General features: G+C 53.4%; 2 protein-coding genes across 2 annotated transcripts; one reads left to right on the top strand and one right to left on the bottom strand.

The window, feature by feature from the left end:
* Positions 1–4,641: 4,641 nt before the first annotated feature.
* On the bottom strand, positions 4,642–5,076 carry LOC106994825 (small integral membrane protein 47). The gene is made up of 3 exons (XM_077977125.1): positions 5,006–5,076; positions 4,856–4,915; positions 4,642–4,737 (listed from the first exon to the last, which is right to left on the bottom strand). Exons 1-3 carry the CDS (start codon positions 5,018–5,020, stop codon positions 4,726–4,728), a joined length of 87 nt encoding a protein of 28 aa, XP_077833251.1. The 5' UTR covers positions 5,021–5,076; the 3' UTR covers positions 4,642–4,725.
* A 4,222-nt stretch (positions 5,077–9,298) lies between these two features.
* Positions 9,299–14,765, top strand: ACP4 (acid phosphatase 4). Its single transcript, XM_001116150.4, has 11 exons — positions 9,299–9,458; positions 9,527–9,631; positions 9,707–9,793; positions 10,587–10,733; positions 10,972–11,070; positions 11,144–11,239; positions 12,603–12,735; positions 12,807–12,889; positions 14,006–14,130; positions 14,335–14,513; positions 14,591–14,765. Exons 1-11 carry the CDS (start codon positions 9,348–9,350, stop codon positions 14,704–14,706), a joined length of 1,281 nt encoding a protein of 426 aa, XP_001116150.1. The 5' UTR covers positions 9,299–9,347; the 3' UTR covers positions 14,707–14,765.
* Positions 14,766–15,676: the final 911 nt, after the last annotated feature.

Raw genomic sequence — 15,676 nt, forward strand, 5'->3', positions numbered from 1 at the left:
CGCAAACAGAGCTTGCGGGTCCCCGCACGTGAGACAGAATGAGGGAGAGGAGCGGCCGCCAGCTTTTCTGGTTCCCGAAGGAGTCCATTGTGAAATATGCAAGTGCCTTCCGACCTTGCGCCCCAGGCCCTCTGCTCTGGGGAACAATGTGCTTCACCTTCCTTCAGTTTCAAGCTCCTGAATGTTTCCAAACTGAAAGGTAAATTTGGCCCCATGTTTTGAGTCTTTGATATATCCATGGTGCTCCCTCTGAAATGCGCTCAGCTCCAGGAAGAGGAAAATCGACCTCTTTGTCTTCTGGGAATGCATTACAGGGAGGGCTGTTGACCCTGGCTGCACGGCAGAATCTCCAGGGAGAGCTTTTAACATAAAATCGATGTCCGGGCCCCATCCCCAGACCCTGTGGTTTAAGTGGTCCTGGGTGGAGCTCGGCTCTGGGAATTTAAAAACCTCCCCAGGGATTTCTGCGGGCAGCTGGGCTGAGACCCATCTATCTGTGGTTGTGAAAATACAACCTGGGGCTGGGCACAGTTGCTCACGCCTATAATCCCAGCACTTTGGGAGGCTGAGGTGGGTGGATCACTTGAGGTCAGGAGCTCAAGACCAGCCTGGCCAACATGATGAAACCCCGTCTCTACCAGAAATACAAAAGAAAAGAAAAAAAAAGTGAGCACGGTGGCTCATGCCTGTAATCCCAGCACTTTGGGGGGCCGAGGCAGGTGGATCACCTGAGTTAAGGAGTTCAAGACCAGCCCGGCCAACATGGTGAAATCCCATCTCTACTAAAAATAGGAAAATCAGCCAAGTGTGGTGGCACGCACCTGTAATCCCAGCTACTCGGGAGGCTGAGGCAGGAGAATCACTTGAACCCGGGAGGTGGAGGTTGCAGTGATCCAAGATCTCGCCACTGCACTCCAGCCTGGGTGATAAAGCAAGACTCCATCTGAAAATAAATAAATAAATAAAAAGAAAAAGAAAAGAAAGAAAAAGAAAAGAAAAAAGAAATACCAAAAAAATTACCCAGGTGTGACAGCACCTGTCATCCCAGCTACTCAGGAGGCTGAGGCAGAAGAATCGCTTGAACCTGGGAGGTGGAGGTTGCAGTCAGCTGAGATTGTGCCACTGCACTCCAGCCTGGGCAACAGAGCGAGATTCCATCTTTAAAAAAAAAAAAGAAAGAAAAAGAAAAAGAAAATACAACCTTGATAGCTCCCAGAGGACTGAGAAAGGCAGCACTGAGTGGTTCAAACCCTGGGGTGCAAAAGGGAAACGGAGGGGAGCGGGTGGCGGAACGCAAAGACCAGCTTTGCTGTCAGTATTTGTTAGTGGTGATGGGGGTGCTGTGACTCATGCCTGTAATCCCAACACTTTGGGAGACCATGGTGGGAGGACTGTTTGAGGCCAGGAGTTCAAGACCAGCCTGGGCAACACAGAAAGACCTCATCTCTACTAAAAAAAAAAAAAAAAAAAATTAGCCAAGCATAGTGGCGTGCACCTGTGGTCCCAGCTGCTAGGGAGGCTGAGGTGAAAAAAAAAAGGCCGGGCACAGTGGCTCAAGCCTGTAATCCCAGCACTTTGGGAGGCCGAGGTGGGCAGATCACGAGGTCAGGAGATGGAGACCATCCTGGTTAACACAGTGAAACCTAAAAATACAAAAAAATTAGCCGGGTGTGGTGGCGGGCGCCTGTAGTCCCAGCTACTCGGGAGGCTGAGGCAGGAGAATGGCGTGAACGCGGGAGGCGGAGCTTGCAGTGAGCCGAGATCGCGCCACTGCACTCCAGCCTGGGCGCAGAGCGAAACTCGGTCTCTAACAAACAAAGACATGGGAAAGGGCATTCCAGGCTGCGACCCAGCAGTGCAAACAGGGGACTATCTTCGAGTTCGCTATGGCCAAGAATACACCAGGGCCGACGTGGGAGGTGGGTGAGTTTTTTTTTTTTTTTTAAAGCCTGGAGGGGGTCAGGTTACTTGCAGCCTCCAATGCTCAGTGGAGGGCCTGGAATTCAGGGCCACTGGAGGGCTGTGAAGAGAAGGGGACAGGGTCAGCTCTGGGTACAGGAGGACCCCTCTGAGGACTGGAGGAGAGAGAGAGAAGGCTGGGGTGAGGGTCCAGCGGGGGAGGAAGCCCAGGCAGGGAGGAGGGAGGAAGCAGCCAGGAACCCCCCAGGTCTCAAAAAATTGTGGTTTTGAGCGAGACTCTGTCTCAAAAACAAACAAACAATTGTGGTATTGCCAAAACCGACGTTTATTTCTTGCGCTCAACCCTTAAGGCAGCCAATTTCTGGTTGAGAAAATAGTGCAACACCGCCACTGTGTGGCTATTTGGAGTTTTGCAGCCAATAACTCGAAAGTAAAGCCCGCCTCCAAATAGAAGCTTTTGAGAACTTCAGGAGGGCGCTGTTGCCACTGATGCTAAAACATTGGCCCAAAATGTTGGTGATCCACAAAAATTCTATTAATTTGAGATAAAATTATAGTGCGACTATGAATCTTTTTATTACTGAAATTTGTAGCCATTACTGAAATTTGTGGCCAAGCGCTGTGGCTCACACCTGTAATCCCAGCACTGTGGGAGGCCGAGGCGGGCGGATCACTAAGTCAGGAGTTCAAGACCACCCTGGCCAACATACTGAAACCCTGTCTCTACTAAAAATACAAAACTTAGCCAGGCATGGTAGCAGGTGCCTGTAGTCCCAGCTACTTGGGAGGCTGAGGCAGGATAATTGCTTGAATCTGGGAGGTGGAGGTTGCAGTGGGCCGAGATCGCGCTATTGCACTCCAGCCTGGGTTTAACAGAGTGAGACTCCATCTCAAATAAAATAAAATGAAATGTGTGAGGCCGGGCGCGGTGGTTCACGCCTGTAATCCCAGTACTTTGGGAGGCCGAGGCGGGTGGATCACCTGATGTTGGGAGTTTGAGATCAGCCTGACCAACATGGAGAAACCCCGGCCGGGCGCGGTGGCTCAAGCCTGTAATCCCAGCACTTTGGGAGGCCGAGACGGGCGGATCACGAGGTCAGGAGATCGAGACCATCCTGGCTAATACGGTGAAACTCCGTCTCTACTAAAAATACAAAAAACTAGCCGGGCGAGGTGGCGGGCGCCTGTGGTCCCAGCTACTCAGGAGGCTGAGGCAGGAGAATGGCGGGAACCCGGGAGGCGGAGCTTGCAGTGAGCTGAGGTCCGGCCACTGCACTCCAGCCCGGCGACAGAGCGAGACTCCGTCTCAAAAAAAAAAAAAAAAAAAAAAGAAACCCCATCTCTACTAAAAACACAAAATTAGCCAGGCGTGGTGGTGCATGCCTGTAATCCCAGCTACTCGGGAGGCTGAGGCAGGAGAATTGCTTGAACCTGGGAGGCGGAGGTTGCGGTGAGCTGAGATTGCACCATTGCACTCCAGCCTGGGGGACAAGAGCAAAACTCTGTCTCGGAAGGAAGGAAGGAGAGAAGGAAGGGAGGGAGGGAGGGGGGGAGGGGGAGGGGAGGAGAGGGAGAAAGGAAGAAAGGAAAGGAGGAAATTTGTTGAGCTTTTCCAGGAAAACCTAGCACGCACAGTCAACCTTACTCCAAAGCTGTCTTTTCAGATATTGAGCTGAAATGAAATTGCTTTTGCCTAGATGAGAAGGTAGGTGAAATGCAACTGAAGGTTGAAGTGTCCCCCAGGGCATTGACCTGAGGATGCTGGAGATAGAGGCAGGGGGTTGGGGAAGGGCACTATGCAAGGGGGCTGCTAAGGAACTGGCTATGGGGGTGAGTCTGCATACTTTTATAGGAAGGGACATTGCTGGTGGGTGTTGAAGGTTAAATAGGAGCTTGTTAAGAAAAGAGGTTGAGCACAGTGGCTCACACCTATGATTCCAACGCTTTGGGAGGCTGAGGTAGGAGGACTGCTTGAGGTCAGGAGTTAGAGGCCAGCTTGGGCAACATGGTGAGACCCTGTCTCTAAAAAAAATTAATAAAAGTTAGCTGGGCATGGTGGTGAACACCTACAGTCCCAGCTACTCAGGAGGCTGAGGCAGGAGGATCGCTCGAGCCCGGGAGTTCAGGGTTGCAGTGAGCTATGATCATACCACTGTACTCCAGCCTGGGCAACAGAGTGAGATCTCATCTCAAAAAGAAAAAAAAAGAGGAAGATGTGTTGACACAGTATGACAGTGATGGAGAAAACGATGATAACTAAAGCCCGTTGCAGCTGATGTGACAAGTGCATTCACATCTTGGATCTCAGGCTGCCCTGGCTGTGGTTTTCTGGGGCCCACTGGACAAAGATTTTCGCCTTTGTCTGCTGGAGAAGAAGTCGGGGGATCAGAGGGAAATAACAAATCCGAAGTACACAGCAGCCTGTGTTGGTACCAGGCGCTGAATCTGCCCTGCTCTTTCTTCCCTCTGTGCCCTTACACCCAGAGTTGAAATGTTCTTCCTCTTCTTGGAATTCCCCAGACAGACTCCTACTCATCCCTCAAAACCCAACTCAGACTCCCAGCTCCTAGCCTCAAACCTGAGAGGGTGGGCCCTCACCACTCTCCTACCTCAGACTCTGGAGTCCGGACCCCCACCCCAGTCCCTCCTGAAACACAGAGTCCCCAGGTGTGATGTAGGCCCGAGGCCGGGCGCAGGGGCAGTGGGCGGGGGAGCAGGATGTGCAGATTCAGTTACATTTATTTGGCCTCAGAGCGATGGTCCGGGCAGAGGCAGGGCTTTTGGGTGGGGAGGTCCTGCGTCTTCTCACTGCTGAGCCTGAGAGAGGAAAACAGGGAGATATACAGAGACGTGGGAGAGAAAGAGAGACCAAGATGACAAAACCGGACCAGGGAGACAGAGACTCAGCCCCCACCTCCGCCCTCTTCCTGCTCACTTTGTTGAAGAAGTAGATGGAAGTCAGGATGGTGAACACGGCCATGGCCAGAGTCACATTCTGGGGGGAGGAGATCAGAGGTCAGGACCCTTCCCCTCCCCGCCCTCTGCCCCGCCCCAGGCCTCCCTTCCCTGCCAGACCCCTCCTCACTTCCTGAAAGTTCATGGCCTTGGGATTCCAGCCACCCCTTGCTTGGTCTTCTCTCCCCTTCCTGGGCCTCTGAGCCAGAGAGGGGAGAAGCCACTGGAACCCCAAGAGGGGGTTGTCAGAGCAACAAGAATGGTGGCCAGGGCAACGGGGGAAGGGCATTCTGGCAGAGGCACAGGGCAGAGACAGACCCTGGTGTGGCCCACCACACGCGGCATCTGAACGTGACATCGGGACATGTGAGACTGGAAAGTCTGAACCTCGAACACCATACTGAGGCATCTGGGTTTTTCCCCGGAGGGTGCTGGGGAGCCATGGGAGGGTTGAGAGCAGGGGAGGGACCGGGTCAGTTCTGGGTGTAGAAATATCTCACAGCAGGAGCCTGCAGGCCAGGAGAACAGTTGAGGAGGCCCAGGCAAAACTTCCTCCTCTAGATGGGAGGATCACTTGGGCTCAGGAGGTCGAGGTTGCCATGAGCCAAGATCACGCCACTGCACTCCAGCCTGGGCAACAGAGTGAGATCCTGTCTCCACAACTACAACTAAAAAATAAAATAAAATAAAATACATGTGATACATGCATGTGTGAGATATCTATTTACCTATCACTACCACAAAAAAGGAGACTATACAATCTGGCTATTCAGGTAGCTATTTGCATTATTTCTGGCAGATAGAGTCTTGCTGTTTTTGGTAGCCATGTTGTACAACTGTGAACACTTATTGGGGAAATACGTGTGTGTGTGTGTGTACATATATATGTACTATATATGTGTACTATATATGTACTATATATGTGTACTATATATATACACACACATATATAGGGTTGGGTGCGGTGGCTCATGCCTGTAATCCCAACACTTTGGGCAAGTGAGACAGGAGAATCGCTTGAGCCCAGGAGTTCGAGACCAGCCTGGGCAACACAGTAAGACCCCATCTCTTTAAATATATATAAATATAGGCCAGGTGCGGTGGCTCACACTTGTAATCCCAGCACTTTGGGAGGCCAGGGCGGGAGGATCACTTGAGGTCATGAGTTTGAGACCAGCCTCGCCAACACGGTGAAACCCCATCTCTACTAAAAAAACAAAAAATTTAGCCGGGTGTGGTGGTGTGCACCTGTAGTCCCAGCTACTCAGGAGGCTGAGGCACGGGCAACACTTGAACCCCAGGTGGGGGAGGTTACACTGAGCCGAGATCACGCCACTGCACTCCAGCCTGGGCAACAGAGTGGCGTGATAAATAAATAAAAATAAATAAATAAATAGAAAAATATATACTTGTATTAATGAAGCAGTGGGTCCTTATTTGCTGATTCAGTGGTCACAGTTGTACAACATCACTCCTATGAATAACACGGATTGTAAAACAATACCTCAGGGCATTACCCAGAAAATTCCAGAAGGCAACACATTCTGCAGAGCAAGGAGCACCGTCTCTCCAACAAATCCATGCCACAATGCAAAACAAAAGCAAGTGGCCTTGCTATATTTGAAAAAATCCGTTAAGAGACAGCTTTGATGGGTGATCCTGGACCAGGTTTTGGTTTAGACAAACAAGTTATAAAGGCTCTTCAGGTGGGAGACTGAGGCAAGAGGATGGCTTGAAGCCAGAAGTTTGAGACCAGCCTGGGCAGCGTGGCGAAACCCTGTCTCTACTAAAAATACAAAAATTAGCCAGGTGCGGTGGTGTGCACCTATAGTCCCAGCTACTCAGGAGGCTCAGGCACGAGAATCACCAGAACCCAGGAGGCAGAGGCTGCAGTGAGCCGAGATTGTACCACTGCCCTCCAGCCTGTGTGACAGAGTGAGACCCTGTCTCAGAAGACAAAACCAAACAAAGTCTTCTTTGGGGAGAAATGGAGGGACATTTGAACAGGGAGTGGGTATCAGACAAGACCAAAGCACTGTTGCCAAGGAGAAGAGGAGGTTAACTGAAAGACGCAGGTTACAAAATTGCAGGTTCTGTATGATCTCATTTTGGTAAGAAGTACATATATGAAAAACTGCATTTAAACATCAGGTTTCGCTCTGTCGCCCAGGATGGAGTGGAGTGACAGAATCAGGGCTCACTGCAGCCTCAACTTTGGGCTCAAGCGACAAGTGGCTGGGACTACAGGCGTGCGCCACTACACCTGGCTAGTTTTTTGGTATTTTTAGTAGAGACGGGGTTTCACCATGTTGCCCAAGCTGGTCTGAGACTCCTGAACCCAACTGATCTGCCCACTTCGGCCTCAGAAGGTGACAGGATTACAGGTGTCAGGCACCATGCCTGGCCCAGTTATATTGGTTGCAGACTTCCGACCTCCCGAACTGTCATTTGAAGCCACTGAGTGGTAAACTGTCACAGGAGCCAACACATCAGTAGATATTAAAGTGCTGACATCTCCAGGGGCTGGAACATGGTTTCTAGTTTCTTAATTTTGCTTCAGGGTTGTTTTTTTTTTTTTTTTCTCTTTTCTATTGTTTTAGAGACAGGGTCTTACTCTGTTGTCCAGGCTGTAGTGCAAAGGTATGATTATAGCTCACTGAAGCCTCAAATTCCTGGACTCACGTGATCCTCCCATCTCAGTCTCTTGAGTAGTTGGGACTACAGGCACACGCCACCATACCATGCCTGGCTAATTTTTGTTTATTTTTTATAGAGATGGAGTCAGGGCGGTGGGGGTCTCTTCATGTTGGCCAGGCTGGTCTTGAACTCCTGGCCTCAAGCAATCCTCCTACCTTGGCCTCCCAAAGTTCTGGGATTACAGGTGTGAGCTGCCAGCTCCTGGTCTGGCTTAAGCCTCCAGCTCTTCTACTACTTTATTCCAGGGGCCTCTATCGTATTTCAAGTACGGGGAGAGAGAGAGATTCACAAAACTTCCATAACTGGTACAGGAGCTCACACCTGTAATCCCAGCACTTTGAGAGGCCAAGGTGGGAGAACTGCTTGAGCCCAGGAGTTTAAGACCATTCTGGGCAATACAGCAAAACTCTGTCTCAAACAAACAAACAAACAAACAAAACAGGACAGGACTGGAGGCTGACTGTGCACAGTGAGGCAGGAGAGCCAGCCAGCCCCAGATAGTGCTGAGAAGTGTAGATTTTATCAGCATTGTGGGATGGTAAGGCCGCCCGAGCAGCAGACGATTGCCACTGAAAGATGACTTGTTGGCTGGGCATGGTGGCTCACACCTGTAATCCCAGCACTTTGGGAAGCTGAGGCGAGTGGATCACCTGAGGTTAGGAGTTCGAGACCAGCCTGGTCAACATGGTGAAAACCCATCTCCACTAAAAAAAAAAAAAACAAAAATTAGCTGGCCATGGTGGCACATGCCTGTTATTCCAGCTACTAGGGGGGCTGAGGCAGGAGGATCTCTTGAACCTGGGAGGTGGAGGTTGCAGCGAGCTGAGATCATGTCACTGCACTCCAGCCTGGGCAACAGAGTAAGACTACGTCTCAAAAAAAAAAATAAAAAAATAAAAAAAAAAGAAAGAAAGAAAAAAAAGAAAAAAGAAAGAAAGAAAGATGACTTGTTATACTGACAGTTTCTCCAGCGGAGGGAGCATGCCACGGGGGCCACATGGGGAGGCACTGGGGTGCCCAGGAGACAGACCTGAAGCAAGCAGCTTCTTTGTGTTTTCTGTGGGATAAGGTAGGGTAGAGAGTGGCTGGTTGAGCCATTTCAGCAGGCTCTGGGGCACAGGGGCTGTCCTGAGTTGTCCAGTACCCTGCCCCAGGTGATCAGGGCAGGTGGATGGTGGCCCGGGTGGTTGGGGTGTGGGCTCTGGGTTGGCTGGTTTGTACAGAAGAGGCACGCGCCTGCGCCAGTCCGTGACTATTTCCAGGAACTGGTAACCCCGGGAGGGGCGGTCCTTCTAATGAATAGCAAGGCCCCTGGTGTCAACGCATCAAAGTACAGAAAATCCAGCCCATGGTTACTACCGTTGACCTCTCTGACTCAGGGGGTCAAGGCTGTGGCTGAGACGAACAATGCGGGGTGAGGGTCTCTTTCCAAGTCTGCATCCAGGTTAAAGGCACCTGGGTTCAAAGCGCAGCTTTGTCTGAGAAACCTCAGTGTTTTCTTGGGCAAGTTACAGAACCCTTCTGTGCCTCAGTTTCCCCATCGGCACAACGGGGATGACGACGAGCACATCAAGCGTCTGCTGGGGCAGCAGTGAAGATGAAACGAAGATGAAACGGGTTAATCAAAGACTGGCAGAGGCGCTGGGGGATGGGATCTGTGGCCCCTGGGGAAGCGTGCCAGGGCCTGCTATAATGGGGGTGCTGAGTGCAGGGCTGGGACAGGCGGGACTGCGGCCCAGACAGTGGGCTGAGCTCAGCGTCTGGGCTGGGTGGAAATGGCCGGGCTGGGGTTTTGGGGCCACCCTGCTGGACCTCTCCTGCTCCTGCTGCTGCTGCTGCTGCCACCCCGGGCCCTGCCAGAAGGATCTCTGGTGTTCGTGGCTCTGGTGAGGCACCCCTGCCCCGGCCTGCCCTCAGCTCCCCCAGGGCTAGCCCTGACCAGTCCTGTCCCCAGGTATTCCGCCATGGCGACCGGGCCCCGCTGGCCTCCTACCCCACGGACCCACACAAGGAGGTGGCCTCCACCCTGTGGCCACGAGGCCTGGGCCAGCTGACCAGGGTGAGAAGTGGGTGGGAGGTGAGGGCAAGGGTGGGAGGGGTGGAGAGGGGTAGACTAAGGCTGTTCTGTCCCCAGGAGGGGGTCCGCCAGCAGCTGGAGCTGGGCCGCTTCCTGAGGAGCCGCTATGAGGCCTTCCTGAGTCCTGAGTACCGGCGGGAGGAGGTACTTGCCATAGTCACCCCCACCTGGTCCCCTGACCTTCCACCTTTGACCTCCACTGACTACAACACTCTCTTTGGGCCTCCACCTCTGGCCTTTGACCTCCATCAACCTGACTTACCCTCTACCTCTAATCTCTGACCCCCGGTACACTGACTAACCCACACTGACTTCTGACTCCATCTCAACCTGTCACATCTCGACCTCTGACCTCCATCAACTCTGACTTTATTATTTGGCCTCCATCTCTGTTTTCTAGTCCTGTTGACTCCAATCAGACCTCTGGCCTCTGACATTTGACCCCAAACTTGATTTCGATCTTTGACCCTTATTGACATAACTTGCCTTCCGGACCTCTAACCTTTAACCTCTACACTTTGTCAATTCTGACCTACCTCTTTTGTTTCCTCCTATGTCTTCTGACATCCCCTAGTTACAGACAGTCCTCCTGACCTCCGATGAACATGTATTGAACTCTGACACCAAGCCTCCACGCTGCCCTCCTAAACTTGACCTCTAACCTCCAGCCTCCACTGATTCTGATCTTCCTTTTTGACCCTCATTGACTCAAATGACCCCTAAATCCAACATGGCTGTCCAGTTTAGGACGTCCAGCCCAACTGCTCCTGACATTAACCTCTGGACCCTTGATCCCAACTTCCAACATTGACAGCCACATGATTCTCAGTGTCTGACCCCTATTCCAAACTGAATCTGAGGCTTCTGATTTGCCACCACAGCTGACCTCTGACCCCAACCACGACCCCCCGCCTGCCCTCTCTCCACCCCGCTCCAGGTGTACATCCGCAGCACGGACTTTGACCGCACACTGGAGAGCGCGCAGGCCAACCTTGCTGGGCTGTTTCCCGAGGCTGCTCCAGGGAGCCCGGAGGCCCACTGGAGGCCGATCCCAGTGCACACGGTGCCCGTGGCTGAGGACAAGGTCAGGGCGCTGGACCCAGGTGTGGTGAGGGAGGGAGTGGGTGGAGAGAGAGGCAGCTCTGGGTCTGGCCACCTGAGCTAGCTCCGAGAAGCAATGCTGTCCTCGAGCCGGTCTGTCTGGCTTCTTCTGGATCTGGGAGAAACTGCGACAGACGCGGGGGCAGAGACCCCAGGTTCCCCCAACCCGCTGTGAGACCCAAGGCACGTGGCTGTCCTCTCTGAGCCTCAGTTCTCCCCAGCTGCTGAGGTTCCCCATGCGCAGCTGTCCCAGATACCACGAGCTGCTGCGGGAGGCCACCGAGGCCGCTGAGTACCAGGAGGCCCTGGAGGGCTGGACGGTGAGCAGGGCGGTGGCGGGGTGGGGCGAGGCGCAGGGGACCGGCCAGGGCTCACCCAGCCCCGCGCATCCAGGGCTTCCTGACTCGCCTGGAGAACTTCACGGGGCTGTCGCTGGTTGGAGAGCCGCTGCGCAGGGCATGGAAGGTTCTGGACACACTCATGTGCCAGGTGAGCCCCGCCCCTTCCCAGCCAAGGGTTTAAGGACAACTGTTTCCAATCCCAGCTTGCTACTCACTAGCCCTGTTCCCTCATGCATTTAGTTAACCCTCTGTGCCTCAGTTTTCCCATCTGCACAGTGGGGATGGCAACACCAGTATCAACACCTCCCCAGGACGCCGTGAGGATTCAAATGGTTAATCTACGCACTGTGCTTACAACAGTGCCTGGCACACAGTGAAGGCCTTGCTAGGGTTTGAGGCTACACATTTGGCAATTCCTCCCCACAGTCCTGTAATCAGAAAACCCAAAACCTGGGCGGTGGGAGCTGACCTGAAATAGACAGGGTCTCGCTCTGTCACCCAGGCTGGAGTGCATTATCATAACTCACCGCAGCCTCCATCTCCCTGGCTATAGGAATCCTCCTGCCTCAGCCTTCCGAGTAGCTGAGGCAGGTGCACACCACCATGCCTGGCTAATTAAAAAAAAAAAAAAAAAAAAAAAAAAATTTTTTTTTTTTTTTGCAGAGATGGGGTCTCACTATGTTGCCCAGGAACTCGTGGGCTCAAACAATCCTTTTGCCTCCCCAAGCGCTGGGATTACAGGCGTGAGCCACCACACCTAGCTAGTACTCTTATTCTTGCTAGTCTTTGCTCGCTCCAGCTCACGGAATGTTCCAAATCACAGGGTGGGAGCAGCGATGTGTGTGACTAAGGGGGCTGTCCCAGCCCTTGCTGTGTGTGTTCCATGCTGTGTGGTATCAGCACCATCAGATCTTTCTGAAGTCCAGAATGTCTGAGCTGTGAAACCCCTCTGGTCCCAGGGGTTTCAGATAAAGCCTTCTGGGCTGTGGAATGACAATGTCTATTATTAATTAATAATCGCTGTTGGCCGGGCGCAGTGGCTCACACCTGTAATCCCACCACTTTGGGAGGCCGAGGTGGGTGGATCACCTGAGGTCAGGAGTTCGAGACCAGCCTAGCCAACATGGTAAAACCCCATCTCTACTAAAAATACAAAAATTAGCTGGGCATGGTGGCACGCACTTGTAATCACAGCTACTCGCGAGGCTGAGGCAGGAGAATCACTTGAACCCGAGAGGCGAGGATTGCAGTGAGCCGAGATTGTGCCACTGCACTCCAGCCTGGGTGATGGAGCAAGGCTCCATCTCAAAAAAAAACCAAAAAAACAAAAAAAGCAAAACAAAAAAAACAAAAAAAACACACTGCTGTCCACATTCATGATTTCCCAGCCTGATCCAGATCCAGCCCATGGGAGACTCAAAAGAGCAGGGGGCAGCACAGGCCTGTGGGGCCAGAGGCAAACTCGAGGGCTCAGGATGGTCCGTCAGTCTTCTCTTCCCGTCTCCCCACAGCAAGCCCATGGTCTTCCACTACCAGCCTGGGCCTCCCCAGATGTCCTGCGGACCCTTGCCCAGATCTCGGCTTTGGATATTGGAGCCCACGTGGGCCCACCCCGGGCAGCAGAGAAGGCCCAGTTGACAGGGGGTGAGGTGTGGGGCTGGGAGGCTGGGGTGCCTCCCTCTGGGAGATTCTAAGCTCTTTTTTCCCATCCTCAGGGATCCTGCTGAATGCTATCCTTGCAAACTTCTCCCGGGTCCAGCGCCTGGGGCTGCCCCTCAAGATGGTCATGTACTCAGCCGTGAGTCCTTGGGAAGCAGTGCCATATGACACTGAGGCACAGGGATGAGGGTGACAGCGATTTGGGTGAGGAAGAGCCTGCGGTCCCAATGGACCCCAGTCCATTGTCTTGGGTAGCCTGTATCTCCAAACCCTACTCTTGGGCTATATCATTAGTCTGGAAAGAGGGAGGTGATGGTGTTACGGGAGGAAGAATGTATGAATTAAAGATAATTCCTTGTTTTCATTAAGAAAATATTGGCCGGGCGCGGTGGCTCAAGCCTGTAATCCCAGCACTTTGGGAGGCCGAGACGGGCCGATCACCAGGTCAGGAGATCGAGACCATCCTGGCTAACACGGTGAAACCCCGTCTCGGCCGGGCGCGGTGGCTCACGCCTGTAATCCCAGCACTTTGGGAGGCCGAGGCGGGCGGATCACAAGGTCAGGAGATCGAGACCACGGTGAAACCCTGTCTCTACTAAAAATACAAAAAATTAGCCGGGCGCGGTTGTGGGCACCTGTAGTCCCAGCTACTCGAGAGGCTGAGGCAGGAGAATGGCGTGAACCCGGGAGGCGGAGCTTGCAGTGAGCCGAGATCACGCCACTGCACTCCAGCCTGGGCGACAGAGCGAGACTCCGTCTCAAAAAAAAAAAAAAAAAAAAAGAAACCCCATCTCTACTAAATACAAAAAACTAGCTGGGCGAGGTGGCGGGCGCCTGTAGTCCCAGCTACTCGGGAGGCTGAGGCAGGAAAATGGCGTAAACCCGGGAGGCGGAGCTTGCAGTGAGCCGAGATCTGGCCACTGCACTCCAGCCTGTGCGACAGAGCGAGACTCCGTCTCAAAAAAAAAAAAAAAAAAAGAAAAAAAAGAAAAAAAAGAAAATATTGGACTAAGCAGTCTGTCCTTCCAGAGGAGACAGGCTGCTTAGTCCAATCATATTTTGCACCTATTTGAGCCATCTTTGTTAAATGGCCGCCTGTAACTGTTGGTACTGCCTTCAGGGTGAGAGGGAGGGAAGAGCAAGTTTGGGGGGTTGGTTCCAAGCAGCCTGGGGGACATCTGGATGCACAAGTCTAGTGTTCAGGAGAAAGGCGGCCTCCAGAGAGAAGTGTCTCACCCCTCGGCTCCACCTGCAGCACGACAGCACCCTGCTGGCCCTCCAGGCGGCCCTGGGCCTCTATGATGGACACACCCCGCCATATGCCGCCTGCCTCGGCTTTGAGTTCCGGAGGCACCTGAGGGATCCTGATAAAAACGGAGGGTGAGGATGGGATGGTGCCCAGGGAGATGGGCGGGACAGAACTCCCAAAGCAAGGTGTGATGTGCTAGGCAGAAGGCATGGCGGGGCAGGGAACTGCATGGGATGGTGCTGGGAGGATAACAGGTGGGAGTCAGGAGCCCATTTCTCCAGGTTTTAAGATCAATGACGACAGGGAGAAGGTGCCACTGTGTCCTCTCTCTCCAGGAATGTCACCATCTCCCTCTTCTACCGCAATGACTCCGCCCACCTGCCCCTGCCTCTCAGTCTCCCCGGGTGCCCGGCCCCCTGTCCACTACGCCGCTTCTACCAGCTGACTGCCTCGGCCCGGCCTCCGGCCCATGGGGTCTCCTGCCATGGCCCCTATGAGGCTGCCATCCCCCCAGGTGACAGTCCTCTGTGCTGGGATGGGAGTGGAGGGTTCCAAGTCCTGAAACTCACACCCTGCATGTTCTCCCTGCAGCTCCAGTGGTGCCCCTGCTGGCCGGAGCTGTAGCTGTGTTGGTGGCACTCAGCTTGGGGCTGGGCCTGCTGGCCTGGAGACCAGGGTGCCTGCGGGCCTTGGGGGGCCCCGTGTGAGCCAGAAACCAGTTTCCCTACCCCCACCTGACACTGGACCCCAACACGTATGCTCACTAGCTGTTCTGGCTTCTGTGACTTACTGTGCGCCTGTGTGCGTGGGGAACGAGGGCTGGGTGGAGCCTCTGGCCTGGAAACCAGTTTGTGTGCGCTTATATGCGCGTCTGTGACAGTGGCATGAGTGTGCATGCATGCATGTCACGTGTGACCACTGTTTTTGCGCTTATGCGCGTGCACAGGTAGTCTGTACGTACTTACTGATAAAAACGTGTCTGTGGCACACATTCAAGCACAAATGTGCCCATGTCTGAACAAGCAGGCATGCCTGCATGGCACTTTTTTGGTAGAGACAGGGTCTTACTTTGTGGCCCAGGCTGCAGTAGTGCCACAAGCATAGCTCACTGCAGCTTCGAACTCGTTTCAGCTTCTACAGGTGTGCACCATGCCTGGTTTTTTTTTCTTGGTATGTTGGCCAGGCTGGCCTCAAATTCCTGGCCTCAAGCAATCCTCCTGCCCCGGCCTCCCAAAGCACTGGGATTATAGTTGTGAGCCACCACACCCGGCTGGCGTGTTTATGCATGTTTCTATGCAAGCATAGGAAGCATGTGGCTGGCTGAGGACCTAGTGGACCCTGTATGTACCTCCACATGCAGCTTGTGTGACAGGAGCTTGCTCAGTGAGCCTCGATGTGGGCCATGTTCTCTGTGGAGACCGGGCTCACAGCAGTTGGACCCTCGTCTAGAAAGTGACCCACACCAGCTCTCAAAGGGTTGCTTTGAGTTCATGGTTATGAACTCGGGTGGGGTCAGGGGGATCCGGCAGCAGAGACCTCAGAAAGGCGCACGATTCAAAGCCTGGTTTCCGAGGCTGTGCGCCTCTGGGCAAGTAATAGGCCCTTCTGTGTCTCACTCGGCAGAACCACGACTCTAAGCCAGCAGACTCCTCAACTCCCAGACTTCCTTCCTGGGGG

Source organism: Macaca mulatta, chromosome 19 (genome assembly GCF_049350105.2).
Source record: "Macaca mulatta isolate MMU2019108-1 chromosome 19, T2T-MMU8v2.0, whole genome shotgun sequence".
Taxonomy (NCBI): Eukaryota; Metazoa; Chordata; class Mammalia; order Primates; family Cercopithecidae; genus Macaca; species Macaca mulatta.

Bases quoted from the DNA above. Each gene is read 5' to 3' on its own strand.
- ACP4 (XM_001116150.4), top strand. From the start codon at position 9,348: ATGGCCGGGCTGGGGTTTTGGGGCCACCCTGCTGGACCTCTCCTGCTC. The intron at 11,071-11,143 runs GTGAGCAGGGCG...CCGCGCATCCAG, and splicing joins AGGCCCTGGAGGGCTGGACG to GGCTTCCTGACTCGCCTGGA. The intron at 11,240-12,602 runs GTGAGCCCCGCC...GTCTCCCCACAG, and splicing joins TGGACACACTCATGTGCCAG to CAAGCCCATGGTCTTCCACT.